Source organism: Cyprinodon tularosa, unplaced genomic scaffold (assembly GCF_016077235.1).
Source record: "Cyprinodon tularosa strain WSP-4 unplaced genomic scaffold, ASM1607723v1 ctg421, whole genome shotgun sequence".
Lineage (NCBI taxonomy): Eukaryota > Metazoa > Chordata > Actinopteri > Cyprinodontiformes > Cyprinodontidae > Cyprinodon > Cyprinodon tularosa.
In genome coordinates this window covers 306,503-329,092 of record NW_024039143.1, presented here as the reverse complement: position 1 = coordinate 329,092, position 22,590 = coordinate 306,503, and the positions used below count along the sequence as shown (strand labels likewise).

The following is a 22,590-nucleotide window of genomic DNA, read 5'->3' as shown; positions in this document are numbered from 1 at the left end:
CTGCTGAGGCCCACTGGGGTTCAAGGAGACAGAAGCAGACATAGAAAAAGAAGCATAGATACAAAAGGCAACTGTCAACCAGCTCCACAGGCGGCCCCGTCCAGGAAACACACAGCCAGGCAGACGAGCTCTGAGCCAGCTCCCATATCAGAGGATGAAGAGAGCACATCCAGTTAGTCACAGTCAGAGAAACAGGACTACACTGGAAAACAGGCCGATCTCCAACATCTAGAAACAAAGGTGTTGATGGCAGCAGCACAGCTGATATTTCTCTCCAGGATGGAGTCACAGCCAAACAGGAACAGACCAGATGAAGCTACTATGAGGAAAAGCAGAGAGAGCAGAACGTTAGAGATTGAACTAACAGATTCTGCAGAGTGGGAGAATAGAGATAGAATGAAGCAGAATGATGAAAAAGGGGTCCCTATGTCCTCCAGCAGTCTAAGCCTATAGCAGCAGAACTATAGAGATAGCTCAGGATAACCTGAGCCACCCTAACTATAAGCTTTATCAAAAAGGAAAGTTTTAAGCCTAGCCTTAAAAGTAGACAGGGTGTCTGCCTCACGGACTAAAACTGGTAGTTGGTTCCACAGGAGAGGAGCCTGAGAACTAAAAGATCTGCCTCCCATTCTACTTTTAGAAATTCTAGGAACCACTAGTAAACCTGCAGATTGAGAGCGAAGTGCTCTGTTAGGAACATCAGGAACAATCAGATCTCTGATATCAGATGGAGCTTGGCCATTTAAGGCTTTTTATGTGAGAAGGAGGATTTTAAATTCTATTCTTGATTTAACAGGAAGCCAATGAAGAGAAGCCAGGATAGGAGAGATATGATCTCTCTTTTTCATTTTCATCAGAACTCTGGTTGCAGCATTTTGGATCAGCTGAAGGCTTTTAACTACAGTTTGTGGACTTCCTGATAGTAAAGAATTACAATAGTCCAGCCTTGAAGTAACAAATGCATGGACTAGTTTCTCAGCATCACCCCTGGACAGGAGATTTCTCATTTTTGCAATATTCCGCAGATGAAAGAAGGAAATTCTAGAAACCTCTTTGATCTGGGATTTAAATGACAGGTCCTGATCAAAAATAACACCAAGATCGTTTACTTTATTATCTGAAATCAGTTTAATCCCATCCAAATGAAGTGACTGACTAATCAGCTTCTTTTTCAAAGACTATAAATTGTGCTTTGTCAGCATTCAGGAGCAGAAAGTTAAGAGTCATCCAAGTTTTTATGTCTTCAAGACATGCCTGTAGTCTATATAAAGTCACGATTGGATGGAGGTTTTTGAGGACCATGCAGAGACCAGGAGGTGCAGGTGAAATCCAAAAATTCAAAATAACAAAACAGAAAGACAGAATCCAGGGGACATCAGGGAAAACACAGATGAGGAGCCCTGGAAAGATGAGGAACCAGCACTGAGGAACTGCACAGGGAGAGTATATATAGGAGACGGAACAAAGACTGGACTAATGAGCTGACAAGGAACAGGCTAGAAGGGAACCAAGGGGAAAAGGAAACAAACACAAGGGGGCAACAAACAACCAGAATAACACAACATGGAAATGAACCCAATAAACTAGAAAACACAGAAAATACTAGAATAAAAAGTATACCGTATTTTCGCGACTATAAGGCGCATATAAACGTCTTTTTTTCCCTCAAAATGTGCGACGCGCCCTAAAGCGCTGTGCGCCCTATGTGTGTTGTTACTGCGGACGTTGTTGAGACCGCCATGAGAACGTTAAAGGGGGAAGTGTGGGCGTGGACAGAAATTGCCGCTTATGGTGATTTTTAAGCGAAAGACTTTGCCTAAAGAGACTTTTCCAGCTGGAGTCGTTATTAAGGCAAATGAAAAGGGCTGGATGGATGAGGAGATGATGAAAGAGTGGCTGAGGGAGGTGAATGTAAGGAGACCAGGTGGTTTTTTGCGTGCCAATCTCACAGCCGATGTGAAAAACATGGTGATACAAATGAACGCTGTGCTCGCTGTTATTCCGGGAGGGTCTGACAAAGGAACTTCAACCGGTCGACATCGGTGTGAACCGGCCGTTCAAAGTAAGGCTGCGAGCGGCGTGGGAGCGATGGATGACCGACGGAGACCACAGTTTCACGAAAAGTGGAAGGCAGCGCCGGGCAAGTTACGCCACCGTTTGCGGATGGATTGTAGACGCTTGGGCTAACATGTCTGCTGGCTCTGTTGTTCCAGCTTTCGCAAAAGCCGGCATCATTTCCGAGGAGCTGCCTGGCACAGAAAGTGACTCTGACAGCGAAGAAGGGGAAATTGGCATGTCTGATTTAGCGCAGCTGTTTAATTCAGAAACAGAGGATGATGACTTTGATGGGTTTGATTAATACTTTGTAATAAATACCTGAATAAAGCACAATCATACTCAGTTTTGCTCCCGTTCTATTTTTAGATACGCAGTAGAGGTATTTAAACGTAGTAGAGGATATTTACCTGTATATAAAACCCGCGCCCTATAGTCCGGTGTAGCCTCGTGAGACCATCCTGATCTCACGAGCTTTCAAGGTTTCACTCGCTAATCAGTCTGGAGACTCTCCGTTAAAGAAAATTTGGAGCCGTTCACCAAACGAACGTCCAATCAGCGTTGGCTTTGAGGCGGGTTGAGGTGTGACGCAACGAGAAGCGCGACAGTTCAGTCTAAAGAACATGGCGGCTTCAGCCGATGAAACTAGCGTTAGCGTGGCTATCGAGCAAGTTTTATCGGAATTACAGAGTATTTCTTCACTGAAAGAAGAGCAAAACACTGCTCTGGAGGCTTTTCTCAGAGGAAAAGATGTCTTTGCTCTTCTCCCGACTGGTTTCGGCAAGAGTAGCCTGGCTTGTGGTTGTGTTTTCATCGTCGCTCTGTTAGTACGTCATATGCTTCGTTGATCTGATTGGTTTATTTGGCCCGTCTATCACCAACATAGGCCAATCAGCTAACCAGTATTTTCGCCCTTTCCCAAAATTACTTCAACGGAAGGTTTCCAGATGGATATGCAGAGCAAATCCATCTGGCGGAGTCAGGTTAAATCGGGTGCGCCTTATGTGTGTGTTAAATACAGTAATGGCACACATAACTGAGACTGCGCCTTTTAGTACGGTGCGCCTTATGGTTGTAAAAATACGGTAACTGAAAACTCAAAAAGAAAACTTAAACAGAACCAAAAAGTGCAGAGTCATGACATGTAATGTTAGAGCTTCAGCTGGATTTGGTCTATTTATTCATTTCTTTCCATAAAATGAATGACCCCACAGGACATGACCCCCAGCCACCAGGAATGAGACGGCGCCAATTAATTACCCAACGCCGCACCTACAGAAGCGTCAGCGCGCCTGCAGACACAGGAACATGTTACTTGCAGGGAGCATAAAAGTGTTACACTTTATATGATAACAGCTTTTAAATAGCTGTCCGCTCCAGAGGCCGTTCTGCATTAAAGGGGAACCGCAGGTAAGATGTTACCTACTTCCAAACATTCAGCAGAACCTCGCTTCAGAAATCTAAAATAATCCCTTTAAAGCGAATCATTTGTTTCTGCTCTGATTGATGCTAATGAATCCAAACGATACAGGAAGCTCGACACCATTTAGAGACGATATTGAAAACTGTTGTCCAAATGCCACAGACATCTGCTCATTTATGCTAAAAGCACAACATTAGCACATTAATTGGTGTTTTTTTTCTTTCCCACGTCTATAAAGGTCTGTTATTCTCCACTGCCTCCTCACGGCACCAGAAACGTTTCTAGTCGAGTAATTAAATTCCCTAAGTAAATAAAAACTGATCGACTTCTCCTGCACCCAGCTGCAAACGCCGCTTTGCCCAATGTCTCTGTGCATTATCTCAAATTGATTGCGCTTTAAAAAAGCAATTACAATTTATTCTATTTGCTATCAGATAACGATTATGAGGTGCCAGAAAAAGGCTCTTTAGTGGTAAACCATGCATGCACCGCGGGGGAGGGAGGCGGGAATGCATTCAGATGAGCCGGAGTGCGGCTTGTGTGAAGGCCGTTAGTCAGAGATGATGACTCCAGCCCTCTGCTGCTGGGCGGGGCGGGGGGGGCGATGTGGGCCTGGCTGCTCTGTTTGAGCTCTGGGGACTGACACGGTGACTCCGCTGCTCATCAGTCACTGAGGAGCGAGTGTCGCTGCATTTAGAGCAGCTAATGCCCTCGGTCTGTCACATCATTACTGACACAGCTTTAAGCTGTGCTTCTGAGCCTTCGTTTAGAACAGGAGTTCACCGGACACCTAAAGTGGAGATGAGAGGGTAGCGATGACCCAAACAGTTTAGATGTTAATTTAAAAAGGGCAAAAGGAAAAAAGGGAACAACCTCGACCTTTCAACTTGGACTTTAAAGGAATAGTACACCCAAAACATGATTAGCCTTCATTTTCTACTCACCCCCATGCTGAACAACACTCTGGAGTACTTTTTTGATATCTCAAATGCATCTGGAGATCTGGGAGGCTTCTTGCTGTCTGCTGGCATTCAAATAATGGAGGTCTATGGTGCCCGAGACAGAAAGGTCCATAAAGTAGAAAATGAAGGCTAATCATGTTTTGGGTGTACTATTCCTTTAAACTGATTTAATGCTTTACATCAGAGGTCTTCAACAGGGGGTCTGCGACCTTTACTAGGTACTAGGGCCACTGTGTACTACTCCCTTCAGAGGACAGCACAAACAGGCTCTAACCAGAGTAGAAAAAGAAGTGGGAGGCCGCGTTGCACAACTGAGCAAGAAGATAAGTACATTAGAGTCTCTAGTTTGAGAAACAGACGCCTCACAGGTCTCCAACTGGCATCTTCATTAAATAGTACCCGCAGTAGCCTGTTTGTGCTGTCCTCTGAAGGGAGTAGTTCAAACCGTTGAAGGAAATATTCAATTTCTAAGCAATTTCTCGCATGGAATAGCCTTCATTTCTAAGAACAAGAATAGACTAGTCGAGTCGAGTTTCAGATGAAAGTTCTCTTTTTCTGGCCATTTTCAGCGTTTAATTGACCCCACAAATGTGATGCTCCAGAAACTCAATCTGCTCAAAGGAAGGTCAGTTTTGTAGCCTCTGTAACGAGCTAAATTGTTTTCAGATGTGTGAACATGATTGCACAAGGGTTTTCTGATCATCAATTAGCCTTTGAACCAATGAGCAACTATGTACATATTGCACCAAAAACCAGACATTTGCAGCTAGAATAGTCATTTACCACATTAGCAATGTATAGAGTGTATTTCTTTAAAGTTAAGACTAGTTTAAAGTTATCTTCATTGAAAAGTACAGTGCTTTTCCTTCAAAAATAAGGACATTTCAAAGTGACCCCAAACTTTTGAACGGTAGTGTATAATTAGAGGGTCCCCGCTCCATCTTGCCATCAGTTTGGGCGTCTATGATGTGTAAAACAGTACTGCAAAAAATCTAAATCTAGATAAGTCATTTTTTTCTTAAAATAAGTGCATTTGTTCTTGAATTGAGGAGGTAAAAGAGAAATTTTGCCAATGGAACAAGACAATTTACACTTAAAATAAGAAAACACAATTGCATTCTCTTATTTCAAGTGCATATTATCTAATTATCTTATTTTAAGAGTAAAATTACTCATTCCATTGTCAAACTATCTCATTTACCTACTCAAATTCAGAGTGAATTCACTTAATTTAAGAAAATTTTACTTATTTCTAGATCATTTTTGCAGTGAGTTTTTTAAAAGAATGCAATTTGTAAAACAGAAGAATAATGGAACAAAACTCCCTCCATAGATTTTGCTCTTTTTTTTTTTTTTTTTTTTTTTTATTATCTTTTTTAAGTTTTCACAGCTTTATATAAACATCAACAAAAACAAACAAACAAATAAATAAACAAACAAACAAAAACAACCCACCCCAAATCAACAAGGAGCACTGCGGTGTTCACATAAAAGAGAAAAAAAAAAAAAAAAGAAAAAAAAGAGAAAAAAAGAATCATACATACATACAGCCCACATACACAAAATACAAACAGACATGGTTCAAAGTGGTCCACACTGTCGGACAACCAAATGTATGGTATATTGAATAAAAAAAAAAAAAAAAAAAAAAAAAAAATATATTTTGCTCTTTTTAGTAATTGTTTGTAAAAGGACTGAGAGATTATGTTCAAATGTAAATACATTTGAAACGTCCCAAATAGCATTCAAATAAATATATCCTTACATTATTTTCTCATTATTACCTCCGAACCAAAATGTTTTTTTTTATGTCTTAACATTTGCGTAACAATCTTTTTAGATCACCAGTAACACGCCCACTTATTGCACTTACTGAGAAAAATAAAGCCTGATTGGGTGTTAGCCTTTGTAAGCTGTTTCAGATAAAAATAAAAAATAAAAAAACGGAAGAAGAAACCAACCACAAAGCTTCTGTAGGGATTTCTCAGAGTAGGTCTCCCGGTCGCAGCCCTTCCCAATATGGCTGGTCTGCAGCTCCACGGTGACCCTCAGCGAAGACAGCGGCTCGCCGCATGTCTCCAGGTGCATCTTGGGAAACAGCTGCTTGCTGCCCGTCCCCGGCTCATAGTCAACTCGTTTATTCCAGCCTGGGAAAAGAAAGAGACGGAGGGGCGACGTTAGAATAAATAACAGGGATGTTCTTCACTGGAAAATTTTTTATTTTTTCCTAAAATAAGTGCATATTGATCTTGGATTGAGCAGGTAAAAAAGACATTTTGCCGATGGAACAAGACAATTTACATTTAAAATAAGAAAACACAATTGCATTGTCTTATTTCAAGTGCATTTTATCTAAATTTCTTCTTTTAAGAGTCAAAAATACTCATTCCATTGGCAAAGCATTTCATTTACCCACTCAAATTAAGAGTAAATACACTTAATTTAAGAAAGTTTTACTTATTTCTAGATCCTTTTTACAATGTTCTCTTCAATGCAAAAAAATTGAAATCTAAATAAGTAATTTTTTTCTTAAAATAAGCACATTGTTTCCTGAATTGAGGAGGTAAGTGAGACACTTTCACAATGAAACAAGACAATTTGTATTTACAATAAGAAAAAAACAATTGTATTGTTTTATTTCAGTGCATATTATCTAACTATCTTATTTTAAGAGTAAAAATACTCATTGCATTGGAAAATCATCTTATTTACCTACTCAAATTAAGGGTAAATGCACTAAATTTAAGGCATTTTCATCTTTTCTGCAGTGTTTGGAGGGTTACACTGGAAAAAACGATATAGAAATAAGTTAAAATTTCTTAAATGAAGTGTATTTACCCTTAATTTGAGCAGGTAAATGAGGTAGTTTGCCAATGGAATGAGTATTTTTACTCTTAAAATAAGATAATTAGATAATATGCACTTGAAATAAGACAATGCAATTGTGTTTTCTTATTTTAAATCTACATTGTCTTGATCCATTGGCAAAATTCTCTTTTAGCTTCTTAATTCAAGAACAAATGCTCTTATTTGAAGAAATAATGACTTATCTAGATTTAGATTTTTTCCAGTGTAGATCATCAATATACACTGGAAAAAAAACAAAATCTAGCCAAGTCATTTCTTCTTAAAATAAGTGCATTTGTTCTTGTTTGAGGATATAAAAGAGACATTTTGCCAATGGAACAAGACAATTTACACTTAAAATAAGAAAACACAATTGCATTGTCTTATTTCAAGTGCATATTATCTAATGATCTTATTTTAAGAGTAAAAATACCAATTCCATTGGCAAACTATCTCATTTACCTAATCAAATTAAGGGTAAATACACTTAATTTAAGACATTTTCACTTAACTCTAGATTGATTTTGCAGTGTAGCTACGCTGCATTTCTGTTCTCTGGAAAAACGATCTAGAAATAAGTAAAAATGTCTTAAATAAAGTGTATTTACCCTTAATTTGAGTTGGTAAATGAGATAGTTTGTCATTGGAATGAGCATGTTTACTGTTAAAATAAGATAATTAGATAATATGCACTTGAAATAAGACAATGCAATTGTTTTCTTATTTAAAGTGTAAATTGTTTTGTTCCATTGGCAAAATGTCTGTTTTCCTCAATCCAAGAACAAATGCACTTATTTGAAGAAAAAATGACTTGTCTAGATTTCTTTTTTTTCCAGTGTTGTGGCACATTTTCTGATACCCCTGGAAAAAGGATCTAAAAATAAGTAGAAATGTCTTAAATTAAGCGTATTTACGCTTAATTTGAGTCGGTAAATGAGATAGTTTGACAATGGAATCAGTATTTTTTTCTCTTAAAATAAGAAAGTTAGATAAAATGCACCTGAAATAAGACAATGCAATTGTGTTTTCTTATTTTAAATGTAAATTGCCCTGTTCCATCGGCAAAATCTCTCTTTTACCTCCTAAATCCAAGAACGAATACACTTATTTTAAGAAAAAATTACTTATCTAGATTTCGATTTTTTTCCAGTGGTTTACACTGCAAAAATGGTCTAGAAAGAAGTAAAAAAGTCTTAATTCAAGCGTATTTCATTTTAGTAGGTAAATGGGATAATTTGCCAATGGAATGAGTATTTTTACTCTTAATATAAGATTATTAGATAATATTTACTTGAAATAAGACAATGAGGTTGCTTTTTCTTATTTTAAATGTAAATTGTCTTGTTCCATTGGCAAAGCATCCCACTTACCTCCTCAATTCAAGAACAATTGCACTTAGTTTAAGAAAAAATGACTGATTTAGATTTCCATTTTTTGCAGTGTAGAATCTTGTCAATCTATAATAGATCTTTCATTTTTAGATGTTTCTGCTCGTTTTGTAATAAGGAATCTATGTCCTCCTGGTACCAAGTAGCTGGCTAATGAAATGGGGCCATTGTTTTTGGAGAGCACGCCTGTCTCAGCGGCGGCGGCGGCGGCAGTCATTACGCTGTCACCGTCCTCTCATACATGAATGGTCGTCTGCTCTAGCTTTTATTTTTGGCTTTTGATTGCCAATCTTTTCCTCCAGCCTTTGTGTTGAACATTTGTGTTCATCTGGTAGCCTATCCTTCCGTAAAAGAGACGATGAACTGCAAATAAGATCTAAGGTTTATATCTTTTATGAAGTTTTGAAGCTGCTCAGCGAGATACTCGTACAAACCTTTTTTTATTCAATTAAAATTATACAAACACACCTGGCAAAAAAATAAAAACAATTTCTTCTAACTGAATGACAATTATTCAGATTCAACAAAATTATTTTTCACTAAATGCCAGAATAATGAGAGAGAATAATTCAGTGTTTTGTTTCAATTGAAAATAAAAGAATGCTGCTTCAGCTCAGTTTGATTATAGTTCAGATAAACTTTATTTAACCTGGAAAGAAATATATTATGAGGATTAATCTTATTAACATTTGATGTTCAGGTTCAAATAAAATTCAATCTGAAAATCTCGCATGGAATAAAAAAGACAGAAGAATTTTATCGATGCAATTAGTCTTTGGCGCTCAGACCTCGACAGGAAACATTACCCTGAATTTTACTTTAAAGGAATAGTACACTCAAAACATGATTAGCCTTCATTTTCTACTCACCCCCCATGCTGAACAACACTCTGGAGTACTTTTTTGATATCTCAAATGCATCTGGAGATCTGGGAGGCTTCTTGCTGTCTGCTGACATTCAAATAATGGAGGTCTATGGCGCCCGAGACAGAAAGGTCCATAAAAGTCCACAAAAAACGTGTCAATATTCCTTCATACTGCTCGTCCAATGTATTCCAAGTGTCCTGAGTGGGTAGCGTCCATAATTTACTCGAAACGAAGTCATTTAGAATGTTTTTAGAGCATAAACAGTAGTGTATAGGATTTCCTAAAAGCGCGTTCACGACGCTACGGAAGCCGGCAGACCAAACCAGATGAAAGTGCGCATTCAGCGTCTGCTCTGCCGATAATGCAAGCGTAGAAGAAGAAATGTGCTGTTTACCTGTGCAAAGAAAGAAACAACGAAAGAAAAATGTCTGAGGACTTCATTGTTGAGGAAGAGCATGAGTTCTTTGCCGAGCTGAATGCGCACTTTCATCTGGTTTGGTCTGCCGCGGTTTCCGTAGCGTCATGAACGCGCTTTCAGGAAATCCTATACACTACTGTTTATGCTCTAAAAACATTCTAAATGACTTCGTTTCGAGTAAATTCTGGACGCTACCCACTCAGGACACTTGGAATACATTGGACGAGCAGTATGGAGGAATATTGACACGTTTTTTGTGGACTTTTATGGACCTTTCTGTCTCGGGCGCCATAGACCTCCATTATTTGAATGTCAGCAGACAGCAAGAAGCCTCCCAGATCTCCAGATGCATTTGAGATATCAAAAAAGTACTCCAGAGTGTTGTTCAGCATGGGGGTGAGTAGAAAATGAAGGCTAATCATGTTTTGGGTGTACTATTCCTTTAATATGCATAAGCAGGTGTATGAGGACAGGGCTGTACCCCCCCAACCACCCCTCCCGCCCCCACCCCCCCAGGCCTGAAACTGGTGGTGGAGCGGAGAAAGATGAAGTCTGTTCAGTCCATAGACTGCTGAACTGAGCTGACTTGGTGAGATCCTCACTCAGGGACCTTAAAGATGGAAGTCAAGCTTGGATAAACACAGGTTTGCATGAACCTGTCCATGATGAGCAAGCATTAGGCAACAGTGGAGAGGAAAAAGTCCCCTTTGGGAAGAAACCTCTAGCAGAACCAGGCTCACACTGCAAAAAATCTAAATCTAAATAAGTCATTTCTTTCTTAAAATAAGAAAATTTTCTCTTGAATTTAGGTGGTAAGTGAGACACTTTGCCACAAGACAATTTACATTTAAATTAAGAAAAAGACAATTACATTGTCTTATTTCAAGTGCTTATTATCATCTAAATATCTTATTTTAATACCAAAACTACTCATTCTATTGGCAAATAATATTATTTACCTGCCCAAATTGAGTGGAAATACACTTAATTTAAGAAATGTTTACTTATTTCTAGATCATTTTTGCAGTGCAACAACACTGTAAAAAATCGAAATCTAGATAAGTCATTTTTTCTTAAAATAAGTGCATTTGATCTTGGATTGAGGAGGTAAAAGAGACATCTTGCCAGTGGAACAAGACAATTTACATTTAAAATAGGAGAAAACAATTTAATTATCTTATTTCAAGTGCTTGTTATCTAATTATCTTATTTTAAGAGTAAAAATACTCATTCCATTGGCAAACTATCTCATTTACCTACTAAAATAAAGGGTAAAAGCAGTTAATTTAAGAAATTTTTACTTATTTCTAGATAATTTTTCCAGTGAAGGCGGTCTTTTGCCGGACTGGTTGAGATGTGACGGAGAATGCATTAATGCTACATTCAAGCCGCACGCAGCAGGGGCAGCAAAACCGTTCGTGCTGCTTCATTTTTGATGCTTGTACAAGTTTAGTTCTGACGCGCAGCTGAAGCATCTTTGCTGCTTCAGCTGAGCGGATAAAAAGTGTGCCTGATGCTCATTGGGCGGAGCTACTCTATCCTTTCTTTGCCTGTAATAATGGCAGCTATATTAGCTGTGATCAGTGGGTAAAAAGTAGTTTTAATGTGTTTTTAAGTGAGAAAGTCCACCTGAAAACTTAATCTGTGCAGTAAAAGAATCCAGATTACCTTCCTGCCTTCAAATATGTCTTCTCCGTAAGAGCATCTCAGCAATGGAACACAGTGCCAGAAACCATCAGAGAATCTTTGTCATTCTCTTCATTCAAAAAGAATGCAAAAAAATGGCTTGTAGAGAGACAAATTTGTGGGCACTAAGGTTTTTAGTGTGTATTTAAATAATTTTACAATTAATTTTTAATCATTTTACATACATTTTACTTCTTAACCATAATGTTTTTATATAATTGGTATTCTTCTACCGATGAAAATTAGCACTCCTTAGCTAACTCGGGTATATTTACATTGTTTTAATGTTTATTAATGTACACTGTCCCCTTTCAAATAAACAATAAATGAAAATGAAATGAAATATTATTTCTCTGTGGGAGCCGCTCAGACCTAACCTGACTCCGCCAGATGGATTTGCTCCACATATCCATCTGGAAACCTTCCGTTGAAGTAATTTTGGGAAGGGGCGAAAATACTGGTTAGCTGATTGGCCTATGTTGGTGATAGACGGGCCAAATAAACCAATCAGATCAACGGAGAATATGACGTACTAACGGAGCGACGACGAAAACACAACCACAAGCCAGGCTACTCTTGCCAAAACCAGTCGGGAGAAGAGCAAAATAATCTTTTCCTCTGAGAAAAGCCTCCAGAGCAGTGTTTTGCTCTTCTTTCAGTGAAGAAATACTCTGTAATTCCCATAAAACTTGCTTGATAGCCACGCTAACGCTAGTTTCATCCATGTTCTTTAGACTGAACTGTCGCGCTTCTCGTTGCGTCACACCTCAACCCGCCTCAAAGCCAACGCTGATTGGACGTTCGTTTGGTGAACGGCTCCAAATTTTCTTTAACGGAGAGTCTCCAGACTGATCTGCGAGTGAAACCTTGAAAGCTCGCGAGATCAGGATGGTCTCACGAGGCTAGCTCAGACCTCCACATACCGGCGGTGCGCTGTCACTGGGAATCCCACTGAACAGCAGTCGCCTCTTTTCCGCTACTGTTTGCGACAGCTGAAAGGTGTTTTTCACGCACGTAATCCAAACTGCAGGCACCTGGATAATAAAAGCATATTTTACCAGCAGGTTTCTACATTTTAAGTTAATTTAGGCGTTAATAAACTGTTTCAGAGGAGCGATCATAGCGCTCTGCATCAGCAGTGCTGTGTCTGACTCCCTGCCAGCTCCCAGATCAGCTTCTCTGATTGGTTGATGTGGCGCATCCAGCAGCTAAAGTTCAATATTCCAACTCCAGCAGCTGCTGCTTATCAACAGCGTTGCGCGCGTCAGATGCTCAGAAGCTCATGAGGCGCTCTAGAACTTTTGTGGGAACTTTTGCTGCGCCTTGATGCGCGTCAACCATTGACTTTGCATTTAAACTAGCCGTTTCTGCTGCCACTGCTGCTTGCTGTCTGAACACAGCATAATATCAGCATTTTAGTTCCACTGTTGATCCGAAATTAATATTAATTGCAGAAATAGAGGGTCTCAAAATAAAACTTGTGCTTAGGGCCCTTGGAGGCCTGGGCCAGCCTGGTCAGTGTGTGATAGCAGCCTTTCTAAAAATGTTTGATGGGACCAAAATCAGGACTTTAATTCCTCGACTGATTCTTTAATTTGATTCTAAAGTTATGTTCTTTTTTTCAAGTTGCTTTATTTTTATGAATATCATTAGCCAACAGTTAGGATGATGTTCTCAGGCTTATAATGACGCACTAATGAGGTTACACATTCATTTCAGTTTCATGGCAGTAAAGCCTTTATTTTCTAAAGCTGAGGTTATCATCCCTGTGTGTGAGATAACGACTTCCTAACCAAGGGTTGCAATAACACTTATGGCGATAACGACATTCTCTGACTATTGCATGAGCCACTTTCTGCACAGAGGTCTTTTACTTACGTTCTGCAGTAGTTTTACATTAGATACTGACAGACAATCATCTTTTAAACATCTTAATGCTATATTGGCCAAACATTACTAGGCTGTTTATATTTGCATAAAAACTGTTTGCAGGGGTGTCTGATTACCTTTTAAAAACGCAGAACATATTTTTAAAAATACTGTTTAATGTATGTATGCAGCACAGGCACTGTTGTACAGTAAGAGCACATTAAACAACAGCTGACAGCAGTATTGTGCTATCGGGAGCACGAATGTGAACAAATAATTCACTTGAATGGTGTTTGCAAGAGAAATAATGCCAGAGTGAATGCAGAACAGAACCATTAATGGACCCAGAGTCCAGTTCTCCCCTATTAAGTCTTTTTAATAGTGACAATGATGCAGAATGAACTTGAGGTTCTGTTTAGGTCATGTACAGAAAAAACTATTTAAGGTCAGATCGTCATACGCTTCAAAAAACACCAAAACTTAAGTAATTAAAATGTTTTTTGCTCCTCTGACAGAACAGCACTGTTCTGTCAGATGAGCATACCCAGTCAGACCGGCATACCCACTAGGGGTGTGCATTGGCACTGCCCTCACGATTCGATTCGATTACGATTCACCAGGTAACGATTCGATTCAATTCGATTCTACGATGCATTGCGATGCATCAAAATCCCATTGACTTCATAAAATCCGAAATGTGCCCAGATATCCGCTTTCCAAGCTTTTGGTGCGTTTTTAATTAGGCCTAGCCGTCTATCGCGGTCATCTCCCTCCGCCTCAGCCATCTTGATTGTTGTTGGTATGCCCCCGGAAGTAATTGAAACTTCACAACTTGTCCATTTGAGTCCAGAAAATAAACAGTGACATAATCGATTATGGCACGTTGCCGCATCGATGCTGAATCGTGCATGCCCCGCATTGCAATGCATCGCTGAATCGATTATTGTTGACACCCCTAATACCCACCCATATTAAATACCTGTTTATCCCTTTAGTCATGTACCAAAAAACTATTTAATTACTTACTTTTTGGTGTTTCTTTAAGCATATAGTGATCTGACCTTAAATTGTTTTTCTTTCTACATGACTAAAGTGGTAGAAAACACCCATTAAGGTAGTTTAAAGTCTATTTGTCATAGAAAAATAAAGGGATAAGCGCAAATGTGATGTCTTGCACATGAGTATTGACTATTTGTATGCTGATCTGACAGAACACCGGCACCAACAGTAGGAAAAACCCCAGGAGGCGACCGGGCCTGAGGCAGCTGTCATAAAACCAAACGTCTTTTCTTCTTCTTAGGTGAATATTTCTTAAAAAAATAATAAAAATAGATGTTGAATGACGGCCAATATTTCATCGTACTTATGCCTTGATTAGACTTTGGTTAGCATAAAATATTAGCATATGGAATCTTTCAAATAAGCATTAATAAAACATTTCAACTTAATCGTGTCAGGACGCCTGTCTGTGTGGTTTGTGTTTTTGTGTTTGTCTCCCTTCCTCCACCAGGAGGCGCCTGGTTCTGGTCCGCCTCCTCACACACCTGCTGATGGTTTCCTCGTTAGCGGAGTGTTCTTAAGCTGCTGACTGCCACTACCTCGACGCCAGAGTGTTTGCCGGTTTAGGGTACTCTAGCCAAGCTGAGTTTGCTGAGTCAAACTGAGTTCTTGTCAACCTGAGTTTAACATTGTTTTGTGTTTACCTCTCGGCAGGAAGTCATCCTGTAAACTTGATTTTTTCTGACCTTCTCTCCCTGGAAGGATCACCTGAGCTTCAAACTGAGCTGGGGTTCAAACAGGAGGTTTGGATCCACTTTCCCCAAAAGATCGTTTGGGCTTTGCACTGAGAAAGGGATTCATCTCCGCTGCGACCCATTCAAGTACCGTAGGAAATCTGAGTTGCAGTCAGTTTTCTCCGTTCACCTACAAACAACCGCATTCTGTGTAAACCCTGTTCCGCCTTCCACCGAATCAGACAAACACTGGAACCACAGCATACAGACAGGAGTCAAGGATTCAACAACTTCCCTGGAAATGTGAGTCAGCAACCAAATCCTCTTCTCCAAGTTCCCATGTTAAATTTCCCACTGAGCCTGAACTAACCGCTGTGTCTTCCCCTCACTTTTCAGTTCCGGTTGAGCAGTGTTCAGAGCAACACTTGTTCGGTCTTCTGCATTTGGGTTTGAACTTTAGTAAAATCATGACAAATCAAAAGAATTATAAGTTTGTACGTTTGAATACAAAAATCAGTTTTCAGCTGCATGTGTCGTACAAACACTGTTGAATTTTTTTTCTTTACGCTCACTTCATTTAAAACTAAAAAAAACAACGAACCGAAAATCTGTCAGGCGTTTAAAAACATCCGCGCAGCTTGTGGACGTGAATGACTGCCAATTCACCAATCGGTAAGAACAGAACATGTAAGGAGCTAAAGGCAAAAGCATGGTGTCTAGATAAAAGCATTGGGGGGGGGGCTGCTTTTTGTTCAGCGGCCTGTTAAATCTGCCATGTTCCCTTCCTCACACAATCACTACGCCGCACTCAAACACATAGAGACACTGCATCTGTTTTGTGGCTGATTTACCTCCAGTCTTTAAAAGCTGTTGGCTGTTTGCAGCACAGTTACAATGGGATTGTCTGTGGTTGGGATTAAATTGTATACAAACTGTGGGGCATGCTTAACAGGAACACACATGTAAAAAAATAAAAATAAGTGAAAAAAGGACCAAAGGCATAAAAAGGTTTTCCTGATTTATTCAGGTTTATATCTTTCTCTCTCTCTCCAACATGTCTTTCTTGAGGAATTGGCACCGGGTTGCTCTGAGATTTACGGCCCAGCCTCACCTTTAGATCACTTCTTTACGTGTCATCTCATGCTCTAGTCTGCTCTGGGAATTCGCTGCTCAAAGGTGGTCAGGGATTGAGAGTAATAATCCAATCCACTTTATTTATATAGCACGATTTCAATAAACACAAAGTTTCCAAAGTGCTGCACAAAAAGATACAATAACTAAAATAAATAAAAGTAAATAAAATAAAATAAAAGCACTGCCCGCACACGATAGAAATATGCATGTGTATACATAAAATCAACATGTGCACTGCAAAAAATGGAAATCTAAATGAGTAATTTTTGCTTGAATTAAGCAAATGTTTTCTTAAAATGAGGAGTTAAGTGGAATACCTTACCAATGGAACTAGACAATTTACATTTAAAATATGAAAAAAAAAAAAGTGCTTTGTCTTATTTCAAGTGCATATTAACTAATTATCAAATTTTAAGAGTAAAAATACTCATTCCATTGGCAAATCATCTTATTTATCTGCTTAAATTAAGGGTAAATACACTTTAAGACATTTTTTACTTATTTCTAGATGGTTTTTGCAGTGTGTACACTTGAAAAAAATCGAAATCTAGATAAGTCATTTTTTCTTAAAATAAGTGTATTTGTTCTTGGATTTAGTAGGTAAAAGAGAGATTTTGCCAATGGAACAACACAATTTACACTTACAATAAGAAAACCCAATTGCATTGTCTTATTTCAGGTGCATTTTATCTAATTTTCTTATTTTAAAAGCAAAAATACTCATTCCATTGGCAAACTATCTCATTTACCTACTCAAATTAAGCGTAAATACACTTAATTTAAGACATTTTTACTTATTTTTAGATCCTTTTTCCAGTGTGTAATAGGAAATAATATAATAGGAAAGCTGCAAGTATGCCTCAGTGTGAAGAAGTAACATCAGGACAACAGACATTTACTTAAAAGCTGGACATACACTGTAAAAATGTTTGCCCTTTTTTGGCAAAAGTTCGGAGACTTTTTCAATCAGGTTGACTTTCAGCCTGATGGTGCGTGGTGTAGTGCAGCGGTCCCCAACCTTTTTTGCGCCACGAACCGGTTACCTGTCAGACAATATTTTCAAACTGCAAAAAATCTAAATCTAGAAAAGTCCTTTTTTCTTAAAATAAGTGCATTTGTTCTTGAATTGAGGAGGTAAAAGAGACATTTTGCCAATGGAACAAGACAATTTACACTTAAAATAAGAAAACACAATTGCATTGTCTTATTTCAGGTGCATTTTATCTAATTTTCTTATTTTAAAAGCAAAAATACTCATTCCATTGGCAAACTATCTCATTTACCTACTCAAATTAATGGTAAATACACTTAATTTAATATATTTTTACATATTTTTATATAGTTTTTGCAGTGTAAACGCTCCAATGACGTCCACTAATACCACCATTGTGCCTCTTTCACAATCTGCATATCTGTGGATGTCATTGAACAGTTTGACACACTGCAAAAAATCTAAATCTGGATAAGTAATCTTTTTTCTTAAAATAAGTGCATTTGTTCTTGAATTGAGTAGATAAAAGAGACATTTTACCAATGGAACTAGACAATTTACATTTAAAATAAGAAAAAAAATGTGCTTTGTCTTATTTCAAGTGCATATTAACTAATTATCTAATTTTAAGAGTAAAAATACTCATTCCATTGGCAAATTATCTCATTTACATACTCAAATTAAGGGTGAATACACTTAATTTAAGAAATTTGTACTTATTTCTAGCTCGTTTTTGCAGTGCAAGGTCAGCGTCTTCGCCGTGGTGAGCACGGAAACTCTGATAACACACTCAACACAAAACACACCGAAATGACCTGTCTGTGACTCGGCTTTAACTCAATATGGGGCTGGCTTTACACGGTGAGGAATGGAGGAGAAAGAGGCAGCACCTGGTTAAGGATTCATGGTGAGGAGCCTGTAAAGGTGGAAAGAAATATGAGCTGTAATGAGCTCGGGATGGCGGCTGCATATAGAGAGGTAGGAGAGGCTCGGCCTCCACTTGGACATGAATCATTTAAGGTTTCTGGGTTAGAGAGAAACACGCGGACATTAAGTCAATCTGCAAAGAGAGAGGCGTATTTTTTTGGCTTTAGTAACCTGTTTAAGCACCTTTGTCCTTTATATGACAAACAGTTAACAGCTCTACAGAGTCCTGAGGAAATTCAGATCTTATTGTTTCATCACAGAGATTCTCTATCGTCGTGAGAATGTGACAATTTCTATATTAGACACCAGCAATGACCTCTGCTTTAGGAGCAGTGTGGTTTTCCAGACCGACTGAACCCTTATATATTCAACACACAGCTGGACAGTCTGCTGAGTTTATGCTTCCCATAGAAAAACACATAATGCATGAGCAATTTTCTGTAACCGTAACAGATTGCAGCCGCAATGGAGCAATGTTTTAATGATGTCCTTTATTATGTCCATGAGCTGGATATCTTTAAAATTTATACAGCTGGTTGCAGGAAGAGCTTTAAAAAAAAAAAAATATATATATATATATATATATATATATATATATATATATATATATATATATATATATATATATATATATATATATATATATATATATATATATATATATATATATATATATAAATGATTTCAAGTCAAACCTGTGGTTACACTGCAAAAACCATTTAGAAATAAGTACAAAATTTCTTAATATAAGTGTATTTACCCTTAATTTTAGTAGGTAAATAGGACGATTTGCCAATGGAATCAGTATTTCTACTCCTAAAATAAGACAATTAGATAATGTTCACTTGAAATAAGACAAAGCAATTTTTTTTTCTTATTTTAAATGTAAATTGTCTTGTTCCATTGGAAAGGTGTCTTACTTATCTCCTCAATTCAAGACAAAATTCACTTAATTTAAGCAAAAATAACTCATACAGATTTCCATTTTTTTGCAGTGTATCTAACTGGTTCTAACCTGTTTCCACTGGATCTATTAGTAGCATTCTGGTTCTGACCTAAATCAGGCTCTACCTGCTGCTTTCTAGACTGAGGCACTGTGAAAGTCAGTCAGACTGGTTAATGGTTTTTGGAACATGTCCTGAAATTTAAAGGAAAAGTCCGCTCATATTCAGAATTCAAACTTCTGAAAGTACTTTAACAGGGTGTCTACAAGTATAAACAAGTTAAATGTAATACTTTTTAAGACCTTTTAATACCACTTTTAAATTAATTTAAGACCAAACGTACGATGGAAATACAAATCAAAATGACGGTTGAAATTTAGCTACGTATCTGGTTTTGTCTTTTCCACAAGTAAATGACTGAACAAGCCCCGAATCTGGAAACATTGCTTTGAACAGTTCTTCAATCCCGTCATTAGACCTGAATGAATGGTGGCTTGTCATGGTCCTCAGCACCCACCTCTGCTCGGAGTGTTGGCGTGGAGCCACAAATTGCTCGGAGCTCAGACGGCACGCTTGTTGCAGGCTGTGGATTTCCTATTGTAACATTCAGCGTTGTACTTTTAACATCGTTGCTTGCGGTGGTAACGGTGGAGCAGAAACTAGCAATTGCAGGCTGCTGGCGTGCTTTGACATAGTCTTTATGTTTTTTACTCTGTACGTGAGATTCAACTGCTCTGATCCCCGTTGTCCCAAGTTTGAAATTCTTCCGACATACAATGCAGCTAGCTTCATAAGCGCTGCCAGGCACCGACCGTAACCAAGAATATTCATTCTTTTCTAGCCATTTGTAATTGAACTTGCATTTCCCCATGTTTAAGTAGTCGAGTGGCTATCAGTGCTGTATTCGGCCTACCTGTAGATGCTTTAGCCTACGCCATCAAGAGCTGCGCGATACGAGCTGCGCAGTAGGCTATGCTCTGACCTAACCATAGACAACGCAGCGCATAGGCTACCGGAAAAAAATACTCGACCTCGCAGAACAGATTGCCCGCATTTTCACGGTGACATGACACACAAATATTTAAGACCCATGCAAAATTAATTTAAGACAACTTAATACTTTTCAAGGCCTTATTTTGAGGAAAATTGATTTACGACTTTTTACGACTTTTTAAGGACCCGCGGCCACCCTGTTTAAATATGAAATTACTAAATAGTGTAGTTGTATCTTTAATTCAGAGTAATTTCCATGTGAATGTGCTTTACTGGAGGCATCCATGTTTGTCTAAGAACACTACTGCCACCTACTGGTTAGTGACGTCACGGTGCGGTATCGGCTGTTGATCAAGTCCCAGTGCTGTATCTGGTGTTTGTCACAACGCGCTATTATCCAAGTCATCTTGAAAACATTCTTCTTCCAAATGTTGGCTACATATTACGGGTTTTTTCTCTGGCCAGAAGTTCGATGGCAAATCCTCCCTCTTCAAGTTGGCGATCCAACGACCAACCCGTCCGTGGAGGATCAGGAATCAGAAAGGTGGAATAACTATTTTTTCCACTTTTACCCGATGTATTCCAGCATCCAGCTGCCATGCACATGGGCATTGTCAGTTTCACTATAGCTCTGGTGAATTTCAATGGTGAAGTCCTCTGGAAATCTTCAATAATTGTTGTTGATTGCAGATGTGTCTAGTAGTTCCCATTGATTTAGCTTGGAAAGCGGGGAGAATGGCGCTAGGCTTACCGCACCGTGACGTCACTGCCGGAAGATGGCAGGAGGGAGGGGTTACTAGATTTGGGCAAAAATGGCCGCTCCCAGAATCTGTGAAAATTATTATTATATCTTTTTTTACTTTTTAACACTACATTTTTAAGTATACGTAATGATCAACTGATTATTCCTTGTTGACTGGACTTTTTGTTTAATGCAACTGTGGGGCGCGTTGCCTTAAAGCAAGATGGTTCTGGGTTCAACTTCCTCCCATGTGTTTGGTTCTCTCTGGTTAGGAAGTTGGAGGGGATTTTGCTGCCATTCGGCTGACTTTTGACTGGGAAGGGCCATTTTGAATGGCTGCTGCTATATTGTCAGGGCAAATGTTTTTCTATATAAACCTCATAGATTTTTGTTTGCCTTATTCCTATTCTAGATCCCTCTCACCATAAATCTTCCACAGCGATGCTTATATAATCACAACACTGGCCCAAAACAAAACAGAAGGGTCCAGATTCAGATCACACTGACTTCCAGTGTGTTAGAAGCCAAATGATGAATGTTTTGTGCTCATAGGTTTTGATGTGAACTTGCCTGCAATGCAGAGAAGAAGCCGAGGGAACGTCGAGGGAGCAGCAGTCATGTTGCCATGTACAGCAGTGGATCAGCAGATGTTTTCCCACACTAAAGGGCACATCGCTGTCTGAGAGACCCGAGGAGAGAGTTAGAAAGCAAAGGAATGGAGACTTTCTCTACACAGACTAAAAGCTATTTAGTCTTTTTCTTCAAGCTTAAATTTAAAGTCAGAAGAAATTAAACTAAACAGCCTCGTATCAGTGACTTATATTTGGCGCTGACATTTATCTTTAATAAAAGAAAACACTCCTGGAATATAAAAGGTGCTTTGCCAGGAGCCCAGCTGGGAAAAATAACACTTTGGCCTGATTATGTTTTTTTTTAGCACTCTACTTTTTAGTTGATTAATTTCCTGATGGGGAAACCAAGCAGAATAAATATTAAAGTTAGGATTAAAAGAAAAGTCCTGTTAGTTCTTGATGGTGTATTTTTAGACTCCTTTAACTCAGGAATGTTAAAGCACTCTCACTCGTACTATATTAAAATCTGCTGAGTTACTGCCGTCTTTTATTATAGGGGGTATAAAGTTTCATACCTGTATCCCTGGCTTTGAAGAAAATTGGCAGGGTTGATCCATATTCAACAATCTACTTTATGCAATAGAGTAAAATCAAGTGTGCTGAGGTAACGACAGTGGAAGCCTGAACCTGAACTCAGGTTTAAGACATGAGCTCCTACTTTGGGATATAATGGTTTTCTTTATAGTCTCGTCTAAACGGGACACACTGGAGCCACAGCCAAAGCCAGATTTCATACAGTATAAATTTTGATCTCAATGCGACCCATGCTGGATGCTTCATTACACCCAGAGCAGACCTTAGTACCAGGTTTAACCCCTTTTTGCCTTTAGACCTCCAGATCCTTTAGGGTCTGAAAGATTCTTCTGAGACTTTGGTCCACTGGTATGAGGGATGACGTAGCTGTAAAATTCTATTCAGTTTATTTCTATAGCACAAATTCACAACACGTCATCTTTACAGTTCACCAGATCATCCAGTCA

General features: G+C 38.7%; 1 protein-coding gene across 1 annotated transcript in view; it reads right to left on the bottom strand.

Moving 5' to 3' along the window:
- The window catches only part of LOC119792566 (calsyntenin-2-like), a 366,929-nt gene that overhangs the window by 127,862 nt on the left and 216,477 nt on the right, over positions 1 to 22,590 (bottom strand). The window contains exon 6 of the mRNA XM_038299271.1: positions 6,402 to 6,587. Within this exon, the coding sequence (XP_038155199.1) occupies positions 6,402 to 6,587 (186 nt within the window). The remainder of the gene's footprint in view (positions 1 to 6,401; positions 6,588 to 22,590) is intronic.